Genomic DNA, 20791 nt, shown 5'->3' with positions numbered 1-20791 from the left:
AAAGGCTGGATCCTGCAAGGAGCTGCACCCCATAGCAACTGAGAGCACACCACACCTGTTACAGTCAGGATATTTGCATTTTTATCTGCTCTCAAAACATCAAAAGTTCAACGTGCACTAGAAAATGCACTCTCTCAGGCTGCAGTAACAGGACAAATTTTAGACTTGGTTTTCCCCAGTCACTGTCATTCCCATTACTGTGCAATGAGCTACTAAAATGTGGACACAAATGACTTAAGTTTTACATGTCTTACTCTTTGTTGGTTCAGGACAAAAACCTTGTATTTTGTCTAAAAACATGGTTTTCACTAAATATGTTCTGCAGTACAATACAAGAACATTTTGCAAGTTCACTAACTCTCCATGTCACTGACTTCTTGAGGGCAAAACACATACTATGAATGTATGTGCACACATACACACACCTAAGTATGCACAAATACTGCTTCCAGGACATCTACCATAGCTGTTCTTTTAAATTTCTCAAGCAAGGCTTATCAATAAAATAAAAATACAATGGGGTAGATTTCCTTAAGATAAAACTCCAGCATAACTGCTGACACTGTATTTTCAAGCCCCCACTGTGCATTTATGGCAATGCAGAAATGGCAACACCACCAGTGAAGACTGGGTATGACATTTCCCCCACATGATTTACACCTTGCTTTGATTGTTAATTTAGGTGATCAAGTACGTTGTGTTGTCTACACCCATGGCTCTATGAAAACAGCTTCTTAAAAGATGTTGAAATACTAGTATAAAATGCACTTATTAGCAAAGAAGGAAATACACAGCTAATCAGCTTATATTTACTATGACATAATTTCTCATGCTTATTTTATTTTATTTGCTTATGGGACTTATTCCTTATTTGTAATAACTGTTTCCCTTTCTTACATTCCAGCAATTTATTAATATATTTCAAAGTTTCTAAACCACAAATAAAGTCATACCCTGAATAGATAATGATACCTTAAGAAAAAGTGACAACCTGTTTATAAACTATTCTGGTAACATACTGGTTCATTTGCTTCCCTTTTTTTTAACTGCACCCAATGGGTCTGCTTGAAAGCAAGATTTCTACTGCTACAGCAACTCCTCATCTCTTCACTTACACCAAGCTATAATCCCTTTAGTTATCACAAAGGTGGTGAGTTGCCAAAATTAAAGAAGAAATGAAGAAAAGGTAATGGAAACAGATCCAATTTTCTTGTTAATGCAAGAATAATTAAGTAAAAGTAAAAACCAAAACCCACCAAAAAACAAAGTCTGGTTTATTGACACAAATATTTTCTTCCTAGAAGGTTAAGAATTTTTCTAAAAGGCATCAGAAAGCCTTTACACTTACTTGCTCATACTCCTCCTCTTCATCATCAGACACAATACTGTCATTGAATGGCTCTTCTAGAAAGAAGCAAAACAAAATGGTGTCAGTTAAGCTGCACATGTACAACTTAACAGAATCTCATTATCACCTCACTTTTACAAGAGCAAGAAAGATACATGCTTCTCATATAGACATGTCCTTTTCAGGGCAACTATTGAAATAATTTGATCCTATAATCATTCTAGAAATCACTGAAATCAATTCATATTTTGGGAAATGGCAGAAATAGAAACATTCTGGAATAGTTACTTTCTCATAAAATCCATGGTGACATCTCACTGTATTTACTGACAAGACTTGAATGAAAGTGTGTGCACTAGCAAGTTTGTCTATTTTTCAAATATTTTTTAATAAGAAACTCTACTTCTCCCTACAAATACTTTAATATTATACTGCTTTTGTACATAAAACATTAGTACTCATGCAGAATACTTATTTTAACTTTCGGACAAAATAATTTCCTCACGAAAAAAGTGGCCAGGCTTATGTTGGAAATCTGAAAACACAACTTGTACTCATCGACTCAGACAAAACCTCTTAAAAATTACATTCTCAGGTAGAAGAGGAGATTCTATAACCTTGAAGAACAAATGTGATATAGTGGCAATACAGTGCTTGAATACTTTATTTGTTCTTTTACAAGCTAGAACTGTAAGATAGGCTGTGTTCTCTTCCCAAAAGCCAAAGAGAGCAGTTCAACTTGTTCTATGTTTACTGCACAGAAAGATTCAACCAGAATTAATCTCCTTTTTATTATCTGCTTTCTCTTTCTTCAGTCTTCCTTTCAGTCATAGGCAACAGAAAATGGAATAAATATTCCACCTTCTCTGTCTGTATTAACAGCATCTAACCTCCTGTGACCCATCAACATACTCTCCAAAAAGGATGGTCTCTGCTCTGTATTCAGGATAAACCATTTCACATAAAACTACACCTCAATGGAGCAAGAGATGAGCACAGACAGACCTAGTCCCTAAATCCTGTTTTACAAATTTCTACTGCATTTTTGCAGTTGGCAGCAGTCTCTCATCACTGGTATGAAAGAGAACAGCCAAGGTCATTTTATTTACCCAAAACTTTGGAATTGAGATTTACTCAGCCTTTTATTTCTTCTTTCTTACTACAACATAAAGGAAATTTTAAAATACATGAGTTTCAAATCCTATTCACCCTCTCTCAGACCATCACACTATTGTTATTCTTTGAAGGTTCCAATGCCAAGTAAATACATGAACTTTTTTATGGCTTTTGTGAAAGATTTAAAGTTCTGATAGCTGCATGTGTTCTGACCTGAATTGAGTTGCTTGATAACATATTCAATCTGTCGAACCATCTCTTCACTTCTTTCCTTGATAAAGCAGCGCAGAATTTCTTCCATTCCCTGGATGTAACAGAAAACACTGGTAGATCAGTATTTCATGTGACCACAGTGACAGAGATCTGTTAGCTAAAATATATATTTTTCTGGTCAGGAAAATCAGGCAGTGTGAAGCAAACCATGGTATCCAGCTCCAAGTGTTGCACAGACAAAAGAAATACGCTCTCTAGATTGCTTCGAGGCTTAAACAGAGACATGTCCATGATGAACACCAAATTTTTACAATAGATCTGTTGCTTTTGCCTTCTGAATTCAGTAACCAATAGTCATCAGAACAGGGTAAAATTTGCATCCACAGAGACAACAGTGCAAGGTTCAGAGCAGGAAAGCAGAAAGCAGAACCAGCTTTGACTTTAAACCCGGTCTCTCTCTTTATGGCTCCTCATAGGCTTGATGTTGTGTCTTTAACCATTTAACATCACTTTCAATCCTCTGTGCTCTGTGAGGTGGAACATCTGACAACAATCATGCCTGCATAACTCTCTGGGTTAGTTCTTAAGATACAAAGATGTGCTGCTATCCCAGGAGCAGCTTCCTCAAACACAGAAGTTGAAACACAGTCATTACCATTAGACTTTCACAGGAGATCAGTTCCAAGTTCTGAAACCTTCCTCCTGCTGCCTTCCCAAATAACCACGTCTATACCAGGCAGAAGGAAAAGCAGCAAGAAGAACTCTTCCTTTTAGTAGCTACTCACTGGTGCAGAATGAGCTACATAAGGGGAAGAAGTAGCAGGTGAAATGAAAGCATCTCCTGGGCCACAAGGAATCTACAAAATGCTGGAAGGACACACAGTTCTAAAATAACCTGTTTAATTTATAATTCAGACAGAATCCTTCACACTACTGAGGCTCCACTCCTGGGAAAAAGACCTGAAAATATGGCAGAAGTGTTTGACACATACATTCATACTTCCCTGAGGATCAAAGTGGGAGGGCCTCTTGAGGGTTCTCTTCTCAAAATGCCCTGGCTCCCACCTCACAGCCCTGCTGTGCCCTGCTCAGCAGGTCCCTGTCTGGGCCATCTCTGGCAGAGCTGTTGATTTTCATGCTATGCAAAGCAGCACTTCTTACCATTTCTTTGGCTTCTTCTCGGACAGAAGGGATGGCCAGAATACTGTACAGTGCTCCATGCACATATGACTGGATCTAAGAGGAAGAAATTGTCATACCATGAAGAAAAACTCTTACATTCATCCCAGCGGGCTATCAAATGTAAGAGTGAAAGTGTAGAACAACTATACTTCAAAGAGTTTAACCAGGCTAGACTGGACTTGCAAAAATTCCCACATGGGAAGCAGAGAACTTTTAGGATGCAAATATACTGTGATATGGTTCTAAACTGGAGCTAAACCAGTGTGCTGCATGCCAATTTCCCAAACAGCCCCCCTTCTTCTGATAAGGTATTCTTGCAGATTGACCTAGCCATAAGAGGGGAAAAAAAAATTAAGAGAGAAAAGCAGAAAAAGAAGGTTAGTTTCTGACAAACACTAATAGCAGTACAAAAACCAAAGAACAGGGAAAAGACCCTGACAGCATGAACTCAAGACAGGCTTCAAGCATTCTAGCCTTAGGCAGGATGATAAAGCCAAAGCAGCTTCAAACATCCTCTCATTCTGCTGCCTGTTACTGTCCCTCAGGAGAGGCAAAACCTGCCAGCATAAAAGCTCTGAATTATGGCTAGTGAAAGCCACCAGATCTGTCAAACTAGTTTTACCAACATTTATGTGACCCTTTCTATGGGCCAGTTACTTTTGGAGCACTAAGATTTTCAGTCATCCTCTGTCTGTACCTTTGGAAAAGTGGACAATGAGCAGGCCTGGGAGCAGAGGAAGCCAGGGAAAGTAAGGGACTGGGATTCACACAAGGATTCCATAGCTTCTCAGGAAGCTCTCCTCACACCCAAGAGCACTGTAGTCCACTTTTGACTTTGATAATAAAACTTCTGCCAAACTAAGTGTAAAGTACATTGTAAGAATGCACCCTCTGAAAGAAATTTCAAAGTAATTTTATGGCACAGACTTCAACAACATGGTAGCATTTTCTAAGTATTTCGCTCTAGGGGTTAGTATTTTACCTTGTATTAGTATGTCTTGTCTTAAACTTTCATCAATCACAAAACAAAGGTAGTGAAAGAATCCAATAAAGGTATGTCAAATTAATCAAAACAATGCTAGTGAAGAACTGATCTGCATCTTATAATGAATTCATAACACGTGGACAAAGCACTTCATTGAAGTGTATTCTCTATTTTTAGTTTAAGTTATAAACAAAACCCCTTGATGATACAGTCACTGCATATAAATCAAGACACCAGAATTTCTATTTCATTTTTATTAGAAGTCTCCTAACACCTTGCATAATTGTCATGGAATTATTCTAGAATATCCTGGTAAAAAATCTGCTTCCACGAGTTCAGCTTTGTACAATATTTGTCTGCATTTCTTTTTGCCTTAAATTTTACTCCATGGTTAAAGAAATGCCCCTCTGCAGGGACAGCTGAAGCAATGCTTTATATATCAGACAGCAGGTATCAGAGTGATGTGCTGACAAGTATCAGGTAGAAATAACTAATAATTTTTAGCATTTTCCTCTGAGGTAGTTCAATTTAGCATCTAAGATGCACGCGTGCCCCGAGACAGAAAAGAAAGGAACCACAAAAGGTTAAAGTGACAGGTCAAACAAAGTGGAAAATAAAAAGATATTAAGGCTTGAATGTCACAAGTCTACAGCTTTTTTATAGCATTCCTTAAAACTACAGCAAATGTGTTTCCCTGCACCCGATGTTTTGTAGAATGGATTTGCATCACACATTGTTCATCTCATGAACGAGTTAAGCTTGAGGTGACATTTAAGCAGCATCAGAAACTGCAGTCAAGGCACATGGACTGCATGGTAACTGCATCCAAAAGCTTCCATTCTTAGCTGCCAACATTTGTTAAAGGAAGACACACTTCTGTCTAGAAAAATCACCGCTCAACAAAATAAAATATACACATTTGTGAATTTTAGGAAAAATTCATGCAACTTAATTACATGAGGGTCTAATAAAGGAAACAAAACCAATTTACTTTTCCCAATTTTTCCTTTCTTGTTTCTTTAATTTTTCTTTCCATCTTTTCATTAACCCAAAGTTTGCTGTACAAATACCTTAAGATTCTCATGGCCAAGAAGACCAGAAAGAACTCTGAGCACGTGGTTTGGGATACTTGCACATATTTTCTTCCCTGCAAAGGCAGAACACATAAATATGCTTGAAAAAATAGAACAGGTCAGAGCAAGTTTCTTTCTTACTTTTTAGAATCAGTATTAAATATAGTTTGCACAGAGCAATACTGTTCCATGTTCCTGACAAATGCTGCTCAGCATAACTGAATTGAAATCAGTGAAGTTACTCTGGATTTATGCAGTTGTAATTTTGGACAGGATAAAACACAAAGGGGATTAAAAAATTTAACAAAGGTATTTTTTTGCTTGCAACAAGCAGACGATTTCTCACCCTTGCCTTACTTTCCTTTTTAAAAGGAAATTTACTTTAAGCTCTTTTTAAGTCTCTTGGACACAGACAGGATCTTATTTTCCTGGGGAGAATCTCTGCATTCAAGAAATGAAGGCAAGGTGAAGGTTAATCTCCTCACCATTACTCCTCAACCCAGTTCTTTCTGTTTACAAAGAAATCTCTTACACAGAGTGTGTAAGTGGACACACCGTGTCCTTTGAAGAGTGGGCCTGGAATGTAGCAATGGCAGCCTTCACAAACTAATGTGAAAAAGAATCAAATCTTATAGGGTGCCATTGCTTATTTCCTTGTGAATTCTTTAAAATTTAGTGAAGCTAACCTCCCATAATTGGGAATCTTGGGAAAAGAGATGTGCCCAAAAGCATTGGTTACAACACTCAAATATCTCTGGTTGTGGTCCTTGCTTCTGATTGTGGCCACTTGAAAGAATCCTGGTATAACAGGAAAAAAAGATTCACAATCTTCCCGATCTATTTCTTGGAACAAAGTTGTAATTCAAAATGTAAGACACCTGCACTTCGCAGACAAAGATTCATGAGCAAGGCAACACAATACTCCAGGTTGTAATCAGACAGACAATCTGGGTCTATTAGAACATCAACCAGCCAGAAAATGAGCCCATCTTTGATCATTGCCGACTGCAGTGAACGCCTAGGATTAAAAACCAAAATCAGATCACAAATCACAAATGCCAGATCACAACACAAACAGCATTCAAATATATTTATAGCCAGTATAAGCACATTAAAAATACACTAGCCTGCAAAAAAAAAAAAAATCCTTAAACTACCCATTTTGGCAGAATCATTAAATGAAGTAATTAACAAAGCCTGAAGAAACTGAAGATGCAGATTCCCATATGGTTAGAGGACTAAAACATTGTTGCATAGATTGGGGGGTTTTGTCTTTTGTTTTATTTTGTTCTTTTTAAACATGTGAACTGCTGAGGTAAGTTTCTTCATTGTTTTCTAAGGCTTCTTACTCCAGCTAAAATGGCATTTTCAATTGTCTTTTAAAATTAGTTTAAAAAGCCAGCTACACACAACAGATCCATAAAACAAATTAATTACTTTTTCTGTCATAGGTAGCCATAGCACTGTAGCACTTTTGTACTGTTGATTTGACAAATGAGGTTTTTTGCTTGAATCTATTTGCAGTTTTCTCTAGAGATTCTTAAATCTCATGCTCTTTTAACTCAACTTGTAGTTGCCCTTAAAGACTATGCTGAATAAAGTGCCAGGTGGCCAACTGTGACCTACAATAGAAATTCCACACTTTACAAAAAAAGAAGTATATGCTGGTAGAAAGGTCTTAGTGAAGAATAGCATTTTTAATAACATTATTTCCAAGAGGAATTAAATTTAAATTGCAAACATCAAAGCAGGTGTTTTCCTGGCTTTGGTCCTGATAGCTCATATGTTTCTCAGTGCTGGATATTGCAGCAAGTCTATGGCATGGACTAAGGAAAACAAGGGAGCATCTGACCACATATTAAAAAAGTTTCCCTTATGTCAAGTACCTGGAATTAACCTTCTATAAGATTGTTACTTTCTAGAAAATAAAAAACTTCCAAATTTTCAGTATTCCTCCTGACTACTGTGAAAACAGAATTCCTAAGATCATATTTATTTGATAAATAGAGCAACATCATGCCCTTTACTGTATTTGCATTATTTCTTCTGTGGTGGGCATTTGAATCAGACTGCTAATGCAAAAGTAACAAACAAGACAGTCCATGCATAGACAGCTCCAGGAAAGAGGGTCAACAGAATAAAGATGAAATCCCTGAAAAATGTTTGCAGAAAGGATAATGAAAACCTTATGCTTTGGAATGTAACACAACTATTTCTTTCAATGTAGGATCATCAGAGCTTTCTACATTAAGATTTTCACTTTCTTCAGTTAAGGAACACATACACAGCACACAAGGCTGTGGCAGGAGATGTACATTTACTTGAGCCTTGACAGCTGGTAGGAAGTCAGGTTAATTCAGTCAGCAAAACTGAGTTCTCCTCCATAATAAGTGACATTGCTTTCATCAGCCATCAGGGGTTCTGATGATTGTTATGGGAAAATCAAGTGCTCTTCTTTCCTCCCTGAACAGAGCCTAACTAGCCTGCATTTCCTCTCCTGCTGTCACCACCACACGCTGTGCTTTCATCACCTGAGGCTGAATTTCTGCAGAGCCCCCAGAACATTCTCCCATGTAAGGGAATCCTTGTCTTCAGCTTTCAGTCTGTCCTCCAGCATTTGCAGCAATGTTGGGTTCTGAGAAAGGTAGGCACGACCTGGTGCAAAAAGCGATGAAAGAACAGATGCTGAGATAGCAGCTATGACAGAAAAGCAGCCTCTCTTTGGAAAAGTAAGCAGGATTGACCTCAGTTTCCTCTTGACAAGCCACAATCTTGTGCCAAGAGCCAAACAAACCTGCACAAAGTTATGTGGCAGACCAGTTGCATTCAATCCAGACGCTTGGGGTATGAGAGGTGCACACTTGCCAAATTAGTACCACACAGAATCCACTGTGAGTATATGCTTTCTGATCTATCAGTTTTGTACAATCAAGGAAAAGAACAGAGATGTCCAAGGAGCTTGGGAAAGTCAGGTGCCCTCCTGCTACTGACTTCAAATGAGATTTCAGCTCCTAGCAATACTTAGCTCCAAAAATAGCAGCAAACCAAGAGCTAATTTGGGATAGGCAGAGATACAAAGCTGGATTTATATGCATCTAGATTGTTAGCACTGCACACAAAGATTTATTCAGGTGAGGATCAGGAAATTGCAGGAGCCACAGTAGCTACTCTTGCACAGCCTGGTAGAAGGTCTGCCCACAGGACCCCTAATTAATGGGGATTTTTCTCTTTAACCCTCGTGAAGAAACTGAAGACTATATTAAAGGCAGTATCTGAGTAAGTTCCCACACAGATCACAAATCATCCAAACAAGTCAGAAATGCTGAATATACAGTGTCAAAATGAAAACTTTCCAGATACTGAAAAGCTGTTTTGAATGCATGTAACAAAAGATAGTGAATCCCTAGAAAAAGGGTGCAAATAAGGCTCTAAATTTCTACATGCACAGACATGCACTGGTGAAGCACCTATAAGACAGCATTATATGAAAATGCTATCTTCGTTTTTGCAGTGAATCTTTTACCTTCTATCAGTGAAGCAAAAGCATTGATGAGCCTTGCCATATACTGTCTGACTACTTCACTCTTAGAATATAATAATTGGAGGACGCTTCTCTGAAAAAGAAAGCAAATGTTAATAAACCACAAAGAAGGAAACCACAAAAGTTAGTCTTCCATAATGTTTTAAAAGCTTCATTAAACTTACACAGAAAAAAAACCCCTTTGAATGCATATTGATTTGTCAATATGATGTACAATTTCTTTTTTTATTGCCAGGGGGCTGAAGAAGAGATGGAAAATGAACAAATAGGCAAATTACAGCTTCCCAGCTGAGTCTGTTTCAACACCATTAAGCTCTACGGTGTAGAGTGGAAGTTATAATGAACCAACACAGTCCATTTAAAGCTGGTACCTAAAATTAATATTCAGTCAGTGACAAAAAACCCTACAAACCAAACAGCTTAGTTTTGTTGATGAACTAAAGTGCAGTAATATTACCTGAACAGGAATGCTTTTCTTTGACAATGAAGAGCGTGGGAAGCAGCTCAGTAACTTATGAACACCACCACATTGCAATTATTTCTCATCTGTTGTATTTCAGGCATTACATATAACTTCCCTCTTACAGAAACTTACAGGGAGAAAAACTGATGGTTGATTTAATAATCCCTTATGTTTCCTAGTGGTACAAGTGACTGTTGCAAAGACAATGAAGCCACAATAAACCAAGTAGGCTCAGTGCCTCGAACCCCTGGGGAACTCAATTATGCACAAAAGTCACTACAACCAATGAAAAAAGTTGTGCTTTTGTTAGCAACAGTACTGAATTATTAGGGACTGAAACAACAACTCAAAATCAACACACCAGCAATTCCCCCTTCTAAAGAAAGGTGCCAATTCACCTCAAATTCACAGCAACACTGTTGACTACGCTATTGCAGGTGCACAATGACACATTCCATAGCGGCATTGGGACTGAAGGCCTAATTTAGTTCTTATCTTAGATCAGCGAAATGAATTGAGTGTATTATTTAACAATACACAATCACTCAAAAGGAGACATAGCATCTGATAAGGAAGGCAAAGGGCCCCAAGCTTCGCTTCAACTCACAGAAGTGAAACACAGAGAGGTGATAAACTTCCATTTGTCTACAAGAACTGTGTCTACACTAAGAGCTCTTGTAATGCAAACCTTTGCCATCAACATTTAAAGACTGGGATGCAGAAGCTAAATGTATCACCCCATTTTGCCATTACTACCTTTTTTTTTCTTCTCCCCTTCTAGAGAGCAATAAAATTTTATGATCAGCACTTTATAGACGCAAACGAGCAGTATCACACAGAAGTTGGACAACTGACAACTCTCAGTTTCAGCTGACCTGACAGTTGCTGTGGCAATCTAGGAGGTCATTACTGATGTAGGCTTGCATGACAGTGTCTCTCTGTTCTCCAGGATATGATGTTGTCAAGCGCTAAAATAAAAAACAACATAAATAAACAAGTCAAATAAAACCCAAAAAGCCAAAACTGTGGATTGATGATTCCTGGAGATTTTAAAGGTGCTGATACTCTGTAGCTGAGAATCCTGTTTCATGGGGAGCAGTAATTCATCTAAGGGAAAGAGATGAAATGAACTGACCTGACCTCAGCTCTGTGATCCATTACAAAACTGTTACTTGGGAGCTGTCATCATTGCCCATACAGGAAGGATACAGCATTACTTCCCACAAAGTTAAAAAACCTACAGATGTGGTGCTTTTCTTAAACATCTGAGACAGAGCACTAGGCTAGAAACTAGCACTGGTCAGAACAAACAGATTGTTTTTTATGTGAAAATGGACACTGAAACTTGACCAGAATTCCACTATTATCATCTTTCATGTTTGTCACTTTGAACACATCAGCTTCCTTTTCAGCAGGAAAATGTAACTTCCTGTTGTCACCTGTAATTTTTCTGAAATGTCATTACATGATCCAAGTCAACCAAAAGGTAGGTTCCTGTAAAATATCTTGATTATAAGGGAAAACTGGTGATTAGAGTCAGGTATGTCTTGGATACAGCAGTATTTATATAAATGTAAACAAAAAAAGATATATGGAAAAAGGAACTGCCTAAAACAACAATTTATTTGAAAACACATCAGAAATTATTTCCACTGAATATCTCAGAAATCTGGGAATTCCTCATGTGAGGAATCTGTCTCTCCTCAGATGAGAAGGACACTGCTACACTACAAGCAGACACCTCCTGCCTGGGCTACCATCATCTCAACAGCCTTAGCAAGCCTCACCAACAGTGAAGCTGCCTGTGATGGTGAACTCATCACCAGAACAACCACCTTGTTTGCAAAATGGATCTTAGCTCTGGATGCCTCCAGAGGCCCTGTCCTTACCCAGCGCAGAGCCTGCAGTAAGAGGGCCTTGAGACGATCACTCCCTGTAATCAAATCTTTCTTCAACTTCTCATAATCCAAAGAGGGCAACAATGGCACCTCCTGTGTCTTCCTAAATGCAAACGGAAAAGACATTCATCAAAACTCTCTCTCCTTGTTCAGTGCAGCTGATGTTACTGAGGTGAGAAGAGCCAAAACAGGAAGTCTGCTTCAGGAAAAGAATTTCCACATTTTCACACTTTTATTACCATTATAGTGTTAGGGCAACAGCCTTGTTAAATTCAGGGTTGTTTTTTAATTATACATGCAGCTCACTTACCATCATAACTTGCAGAAAGTAAACTGACAACCAGCCAGCTGATCACCTGAGATTTTTACTGGTACAAAGCAGTACAGTAACATCTTTTTTTCCGCTCCCCTACTGGACCACAAGGGCATGAGGGCAGCACTCGTGGCTCTTGACACAGTTAGAAACAGATGCAGTAAAAAGCTGCAGCTCCAACTCCACCTCTGAGCCCTCATGCACACAGAAATGTCTTCTCCAAGGCAAAGGTGGTGTGGGCTGAATGGATTTTTACAGGCTGGAGTATGCTGGCTTAACATGAGACTTAATACAGGACTACTTTCTATGCATCAATACTATCTTGCTATTTTGAAATTTAATAGAAGTTTCCCTTAAGAAAACTGGTTCCAGTCAATGTTTTAATCTTAATATTTAAATACAATCCACTAAAATATTTTAATATCTTCCCATCCTACCACTTTTCAAAACAGATTTTAATCCTATGCATAATTGTCCCATTATCTTGTAAACAACAGGATAAAAACAGTGTCTCAAAAAATGTAATAAAACTTCACCTTGAATATACCATCTCTATTCAATACTATAGCCCAAAATTTATTAAGTCAGACACAAAAAAATTAAAGTCAAAGCACCCAAAAATCCATATTTTTCCCTTTTTCCTGGATTTGTGAGAATCAAACCAATTACAACAACAGGACTAAAATATGTGGAAACAGTAAAAATACAGCAACAACCTCACAGGTGTGGAATGGCAGATTTACTAGATTAACAACATTCTGTTGAAATTAGAATGTTACTGAAACTGCACAGCAGAAGAACACAGATCACACAATACTTGCATCCACGTTCACTCCGGTCAGAGGAAGCACAGAGGAGGAGTGATTCCCATTTGCACACAACTGGCAGTGTGTACTTTAGTTTACAAATCCTTCCTCCTCTTCTCTACAGATAGAAATGAAGCTCAGCAACAAATACTTACATAGAGGCTAAAGATGCTCTTAACAGTGTGGAAGCCTGGATCACAAAAATAAAGAAAAAAAGAAATTACAGCAGATTAGTCCAAAATTTCACGTAATGTTCCTAATGAGGTCCAAAGTGAATTTTTTCACTGAGGTTCTGCAGTTCTTTTCCTATAAAGCCCGTGCTGTAAACCAGAAACACAGCTAAAGAAAGAGCACTTCAGTGTTTATCTTTCTTTTCCCTTAAAATGTTTCACGGGTAAAAATCTCTTTTGTTATGATCTGGCTATATTATCCTCACCCACATAGTCCACAAATTACCTATGCTTGAAGCATTTAAAAGAATAATAATAAAAAATGAATACAAACTACTATCTGAAGCCCACTGAGGAAGATGAAGAACTTGCTAAGCACATTCATTGACTTCATAAATTTTCATACCTTTAAAATTGCAATAATATTTCATTGGAGACTCAGCATGCATTCCTACATATAAATTTATTGTAATTCTTTGTTTCAGCACTAAAGTTATCAAGTGCCTGCTGCTACCAAAATATACCCCTATGTATAATTATTAATACGTAAAGACAGGACTATGTATTCTAGTATGGATAAAACCAATATGAAATAGCATGCCATTTCTCAGTGGTTCTGCCTAGGATATTATAATTAAATCCTGGATATTTCTTCTCTGATGCAGGGTGACACAGTGCATACAGGCACCACTACACAACATGGAACAGCAACCATATAAAAGTTCCACATGAAAGTTGTCTGCCTCAGTAAATAGTTTTTGCTAGAGTTAATTGTAGGTGAGCAAAGCAGCAGCAATTCTGGCATAAGAGTGCTTCATGTCATGCATTCTGATGTCAACTACATGCTGTATTTGCAGAATATTCAATGTCATCTCTTTGTGCTCATCTCTCTGCTAAAAATCTCTTGTTACCACTTATGCCTGTAAAACTGGTCTCTCCTAACCAAGCCTCTTTCAGTGGGAGCTATATAATCAGTGTCTATTGTCAGATGTAAAACTGTGGGATTTAGGAGATAAAAAGCATGAAATACCATAGAGAATATTGAATTACGCCAACTGACATATTCTTGAAAACACAACCTGGTGGGTATCCTTGCAATACAAGGAACTGCTCTCTTAGATGTGAAATAAGCTTATATGCACACTGGAAAACATTTTATATTTTGTCAATGAATGACTTGTACACAATACACAATTAACAAGTCATACACCTCAAAAGTAACCTGTCTTGACCAGCAGTTCTCATACCATAATCTTACACAGAACAAAAGTCTTTCAAAGTATCATATCTGCCCCTAGACTGTTTTGCCCTCATTCATTTTCCTTAGCATTTTTGATAAGTATAAAGACTTAATTTTGTTTAACAAAGCTGTTTTCCCAGTCAAAGCCCAACACCTTGTAGCTGAATGTGCAATGAAATCACAAATCACTTTCGTTGCCTCTGTCAGCACCTTTCTCCTTTCTCCATTAGAGAAAATGGAAGAAAGTGACTACAGCTCTTGAATGCAAAAAAATTACAGAGCCCTTGGAGATGAGAAGGTCAAACAGAGAATAGCAATGAGAAACGAAACAGAGCAGGGCACTAGGGATTTATAGATGTATATAAGGATTCTCTGCTTCTCAACAAAGTCTTTTTTACGCACCTCTTTGCTGTCTAAGAAAGAAAAACATGCTCCAACCAAAATCTAACCAGAGGATAACTGGTTAAGATACACATATCACTCTTCTACACAAGTAAAACTTCTTGGCAAGTGTAGGATTTTGCAAGCTTTTATAAATTTCAAACTACAGAAACTTCAACTGGAAAAACATTCATATCAAACAGGACAAGGTCCTATTAATTCCCAAATTACTTTTTAAGCCAGCAGATGGAGCACAGCAAAGTATTTAGTATGGTTTCTTTCCGCACTCCAGCTACACCAAAAAGGCACCAGAGAGCGAGGCAGGCCCTACAACGGGGCTCTGAGGGCAGAACCACTGAGCTGGAAAGACTTCTGGTCACTTTGCTGATCAGACCCAGTTTATCAGTCTAGAACCTGCACAGGAGGAAGGAAGTTCTTTCAGGCTTTTGGACTTTCTGGGAAAGCAGTAAGGATAAAGTTCCTATTACATCAGGTTCAATCATCAAGGCTAAACAGGAATGGAGAAAGTTTTGGGGGGCTAGTTTGTTCTTCACTGCACTGTCATTTCTCAATCTGACTATGGTCAGCACCACTGATAAGCAGAAAGAATGCAACCATGTTACAGGCAGAGGTTTCCTTTCTTCCTTTACATCTGCATTATTGCAATTAGTCATAAGTAAGCTAATCTGTATCTGTAACTGTGGCATGGTGAGTAAGGCACTGGCTCAGGAGACACATTTATTGTCCTGATTCAGCCAACAACTGCAGACAGAATCCAAACATGTCATTTCACGTCTCTGGGCCTCAATTTTTCTCATCTGGAAAGCAGATACAGGCATCAATCTCTTGAACAAGCTGGGGTTTGAGATCTAGCAATGAATGGCAGAGTGCAAGAGCTAAAAGTTATTATTTTGCTATTAAACAATCAAATACTTATGGCACAAACACCATAAATAGAAATTATTTAGTAGCTCCTCTTCATTATCATTTTTCTTTGATGACAAGATTTATTTCCTCAGCATTTTCTCCCAAGTCCTTTCCCCAGTCTTACCTTTCCTGAAACAGGTTAAACATAATTGTAGCCGTTTGAGTAACGGTATACCTTAGATTGCCAATGAAAAAGAGTGTGAAGAAGCCAGGGTGAACATGTTCCTATGTCCCAACACCCACTGACTTCATCTTGAAAAAAATTTATTTCATGCAAAACCTATCTTGAGAGAGGATCATTTGTCATAATTGAAAGACATACAGGATCTCAATGTCTTAAGGAAAGAAAAAGAAACACAAGAAGAAAAACAGCCCAAGCATCGCTCATTCCAGTAGGATCATGGGGTATGACTTATGTTTGTGCTGGTTCTTGCCAAAGCCAAACCAGGTGCCACATTAAGTCAAATAATTCTGTCACAATGCACATTAGCCACAGATGGCATCCCTTTATTTTTGAACAAAGACAGGCATGAATACAAACAGCATGGAATAAACCAAAGAAGTTCAAAGGGAAAAAAAAAAAATCAATATTTATAAAAGAAAACAGATGCACTTCATGTGCAAGCCAAAACCACAACTGATTTTATCAAATACTGCAGCCCTATATTCAAGCCATATCCCCTTTGCTGTTTGATGTATATATTCATAATATGCTGAAGGCAAAGCTGAAAGCCAGATTCTGTCCTCAGTTCCCACTCTGAAAATGTGCTGTAAGAATTCAGTGTAAATCCAATGCAGATTCAGAATCAATAATCAAAGATATGTGATGAATATGTGAAGAGTAAAACCAAAATTTGAGCAGATTTCTACAAATCATTAGAACTCACAAATCTATGTTGAGTTCATTTGCTACACACTAATAACAAGAAGACTGCTCCATGCAGCCTGTGAGGGATTAGACCCTGAGCTTGTGTAACCTGGCAGGTTTACTGGGGCTATGCAAAGTATTATTTCATAAGAAGATCTGCAAATGTTTTAAATTATGTTTTTTTCTTACTTATACTAGAGATATGCTGTTATGAAAACTTCCCACTTGCCATATAAAACAGATTCTCTAAGACATCTGATGTGTACATTAAAAAGTCACACAGCAATACTGTGTGATAATGTAATGACAACACAAATGTCAGAAAAAAGTACAAAATACTATACATAAACAGTGAGGGGAGCTGAAAGCTACCCATGTATTCAAGAAATACCTCAGAATCAGTCAGACAGCTTTACAAAAATTTTATAAACAACTCTGCACAGTAAGTTATTACATTCTACATTGTATAAAGTTACATTTAACTAATGCTTTATACTAATCTCTGTAAGAAAAAAGTTCTTCTTTAGCAAAAATCATTTGATTCGTAATTGCTCATGTGTAATCAACCTTTCTCAATCTCAAAATAGAGCATTATGTGAGGGAACAAAATGCTTAACATCAAGCAAAAAGTGTCCATTGTGAACATTCATGTCATCAAAGGGAACAGGTTGATTGATACAGGTGATCTTTCAGCATAGGTAAATGTGGGTAGTGCTCTCTACATCAAGATAAAAAGAAGTATGTAAGGAATAGTCCATTGCATTCAATACTTCTATGACTATTTCTCAAAATAAAATGTTGTTTTAAGCGGAAAGTTGAATGCCCACAAAGGTGTACTGTAATTCCAGGTGATATATATGTTTGAAATTTAGGCAGCTTTTCTTGAAAGGCAAAATCTTGTTTTACCTAAAGAAAGCAATAAAAATATAAGTATGTATTATTTTAAATTGACTGGCATTTTTCAGAATTTGTGTCAATGACTTTTATGAATTGATTACATACTGAGTTACTTAGAAGTAGACTCATTTCCTTTCTTCACAAAGAATGCACTGACTATGGGCAAAATTAGATACTTATGGTGTACTTGTAGTATTGCCAGAATACAAACCTCCATCTGGGTTACAGAAGTTACAGGCAGTACACAAAATATTATTTTGTGTTTTCAGTGAGAGAGGATCATTTTAACTGTGTGAAAGAATTTTATAATCTTTACTAATGAAAGGAAGTTTGACTTTAGGAATGAAAAGTACAAATACATAGAATACAACACCCCTCTGAAGAGCACAACTCAACTTGCTGAATTATCTTGAGCAATAATATTTATTTGCTTTGTCAAAGGTGTTGTGGGGTCAGCTGGTTTTGGCACACTTCAGAGAGAATGTATACTATATGATGTATACAGATGATCCCATGGAAGAAACAATTGCTTCCTGCATGCTGTAAGAAGCTGTGTTTCACATAGAAGCTGTGGACAAAGCTGCTCTCATGTTGACATGCTGTGTTATGTGCATTATGAAGCCATAAGGTTACCCAGAACATCTATTCCATTCCCCATGCAATTTCCAAGCCCTGCACATTTGTTGGTTCTTCATAAACCACACAGTTAATGGTGTGACAAGTTAAAACGCAGAGAAAATTGCTGCACGTTGTGAAATGAAGAGAAATACAGACTGTGACAGACTGAGCAGGCAACGTGAAAGGAAATAAAGATAGACACTTACATATCCGTCATCACAAGGGCTCATAGAGTAATATCCCTTTATAGGCAAACAGGCACACATTAAAATAAAGAAGATTAAAAAAAATAAGTTAACAGAAATAAATCACAGAGAAATGCACAGTTCTAAAAAACAAACCAATAAAAATTAGCTAAAAATTAACAGACTATTAGCTTTGAAAAGTATAAACACGTTCTCCCAATCCTCATACTTGTATGTCTTAGAACTGAAATTGCTGTGTCTCTCTTGTGATATATTTGGAAGTTCTCCTCTCAACACCTGGCAGACACACCTAGTCTGCACATTGCTCCACACTGTCACTGTCAGAACAGCTACACACAAAGCACTGACAAATTTACAGGAATATATGACCTGTACTGCTCACTCCACTGAGGCAGCTAAGAGAGATACGCTGAACATGGAGTGGCTCAGAAGCCCTCAGCTTCTGAGAAAGCACCTGCCACTATTCTCCACACTTACTTTGACTGGAGTTTCTGACCACAACATAACAAAGGCTGAGAGAGACAATTTAAGGTGTTTCAGCAATGTTATCAATTCTTCATCCCGAAAGGCTCCAGGGATAAACTAAGAAAGTTTCTGGAGGGAAACCTAGGATGTAATTACTAAAGTAAAGAACGGTGGTAATTCACGGTTTGAGTAGTTTAGTACAAAATATGCCATGTTCTCTTTAAGTAGATGAAAATACTTGGAACAGCTTTGTATCTAAAAAGAACAGTCTTAATTTAAAATAAAAGTACACAGTTCAACACAATGAAATAAGACCAACATTAATTATTCTGCTTCCAATCTTTTTGTGCAAACGTGCCAGTACTTACTTTAGAGGACATATTTGTACAGATGAATAAGCACATAAACACCCTATTTAGCAGGCTGCTCTTTAACAGAAATATACAGCCTTACACAGAAGACATAAGAAACTTGCCACTCTTCACTGTGAGTAGAAAATAAAGTTCTTTTTATTCTTTAACCAGTTTTACCAATCTGACATTCTTGTTTTTATTACCATGACACTTAGAATTCCCTGATGTGAATGATTACTGTGCTATACACACAGGTCCTGGCAAAGAAAATTTAAAATTAAAGACAAAGGATGACATTGATAGACACCAAAAAGTGAGCAAAAGAAACCAGCAGATAACCTTTATCATGATGAGAGACATTTCAACACATGCATGACCTGAGCTAGTGAAAATGCATGTAGGCATCAAGACAAAGGATGACATTGAAGGAAAGTTTTAACATTAAAGAAAATCACAAAAGGTTGGACCAGACAACCTTTCAAGTCCCTCCAAACTGGGCTATTCTATGATTTGAGGACAGTAACAGGAAAAGTTTGTGGAAACCCCTACAGAAAGCAACACCTTACCCTTAAAGAGCTCATGTAAACAAAAAACCTGCAGTAACTTGTGTAAAGGGCATTATATACTGTATCAGCAGGAAAAGAAAAACTTCTCCTCACTTACATGAAGACGTAGGCTTGTTTCTTCTTTTCCATACATAAACAGAAAAATACAAAAATCATCCCATGGACAGAGATGCAGAAAACTGATATATTTCATCCAAAGAAAAGCTCACTTAGGGTAGATGCTGTTTGCTGCAATGAGCACTTTACTTTTAAATGGAAGAGCAAACATCCACATAATGCCTGGTGAATCCACTCTGAATGGTTTAGAGACTGATTTAAAAAACCAAACTAAAAACCTTCAATTACCCTGATCTTAGGTTTCATGCAGTCTGCTGGTGCAGAAATTTCACAAGTAAGAAGTGGAATACTTGCCACCAACTATTACAGCTTGATGGCACATGCACAGTTGCAATAAAAAGCATGTTTGAGGGAAAAAAACACAGAGTACAAAAAAATAGGAGCCTGTGATAGTCATTACAGCTATCCCCCCATAAAAAATTCTTCCCTGTTCACAGTTTGTAAATGACAGTTTAACTTTACAGAGGAACTGGTAATTTTGTCCAGTGACAGAACTTAACCCACTACTTTTCTACAGCTTCAAGAGTGGTGTCAAAAGAGACCTAAAATTTGCAAGGGACATCAATTCACCTAATTGTAGCCACAGGTAGATATAATCAGACTGAATAGCAATAAAAACATAACAGACACTTATTTTATTTCACGACACAGGTGCAGTATATGCAAACGTATATAATCTATGCAAACAACTTCACAGCTTTCAGGTCACAGAAAGATTCTCCAGTGGTTAACACCCATCTCTACTGTTGACAGAAACTGCACATCTGAAGAAGCAGTTTCTGGTTTGCCCCAAATCCAAAATTTAGAGAATCTTATTACCTTATCCCTAATCCAAAATATTCCAGGAAGGTGCACACCTTACTTCAATCCAAAAAACCTATTTGTAGGTTTCAGACTTGAGCCTGTGCTACTTTTGATGGAGAGTGAATGTATTGTGTTTGTGATACAAAGCCAGAATCCTCTTGGCTTCAGGATGATGTGTATTGAGCAGAAAATTGCAGGCATCAAAGACTACAACCCCTGCTTCTTATCCACCAGACAAATC

The 20791-nt window shown here is 37.6% G+C and overlaps 1 protein-coding gene across 7 annotated transcripts in view; it reads right to left on the bottom strand.

Moving 5' to 3' along the window:
* Positions 1–20791, bottom strand: part of ARMC9 (armadillo repeat containing 9) — a 60256-nt gene that overhangs the window by 22654 nt on the left and 16811 nt on the right. For 5 of the 7 annotated variants that reach the window (XR_011152776.1, XM_069024527.1, XM_069024529.1 and 2 more), the window contains exons 10-20: positions 18246–18281; positions 13094–13128; positions 11811–11922; positions 10797–10889; positions 9441–9531; positions 8449–8572; positions 6796–6935; positions 5915–5991; positions 3839–3913; positions 2678–2768; positions 1349–1404 (exon numbers count right to left, since the gene is read on the bottom strand). Coding sequence is in view for 5 of the 7 variants with exons in the window: in XM_069024527.1 (XP_068880628.1) it covers positions 1349–1404; positions 2678–2768; positions 3839–3913; positions 5915–5991; positions 6796–6935; positions 8449–8572; positions 9441–9531; positions 10797–10889; positions 11811–11922; positions 13094–13128; positions 18246–18281 (930 nt within the window). In the remaining 2 variants the exon portion in view is untranslated. The remainder of the gene's footprint in view (positions 1–1348; positions 1405–2677; positions 2769–3838; positions 3914–5914; positions 5992–6795; positions 6936–8448; positions 8573–9440; positions 9532–10796; positions 10890–11810; positions 11923–13093; positions 13129–18245; positions 18282–20791) is intronic. The other 2 variants (XR_011152777.1, XM_069024531.1) reach the window with 1 other exon arrangement.

The sequence above is a fragment of the Aphelocoma coerulescens genome, chromosome 9 (genome assembly GCF_041296385.1).
Source record: "Aphelocoma coerulescens isolate FSJ_1873_10779 chromosome 9, UR_Acoe_1.0, whole genome shotgun sequence".
Lineage (NCBI taxonomy): Eukaryota > Metazoa > Chordata > Aves > Passeriformes > Corvidae > Aphelocoma > Aphelocoma coerulescens.
Note: the sequence above shows the minus strand (reverse complement) of the source record. Positions and strands in the feature narration are given on the sequence as shown.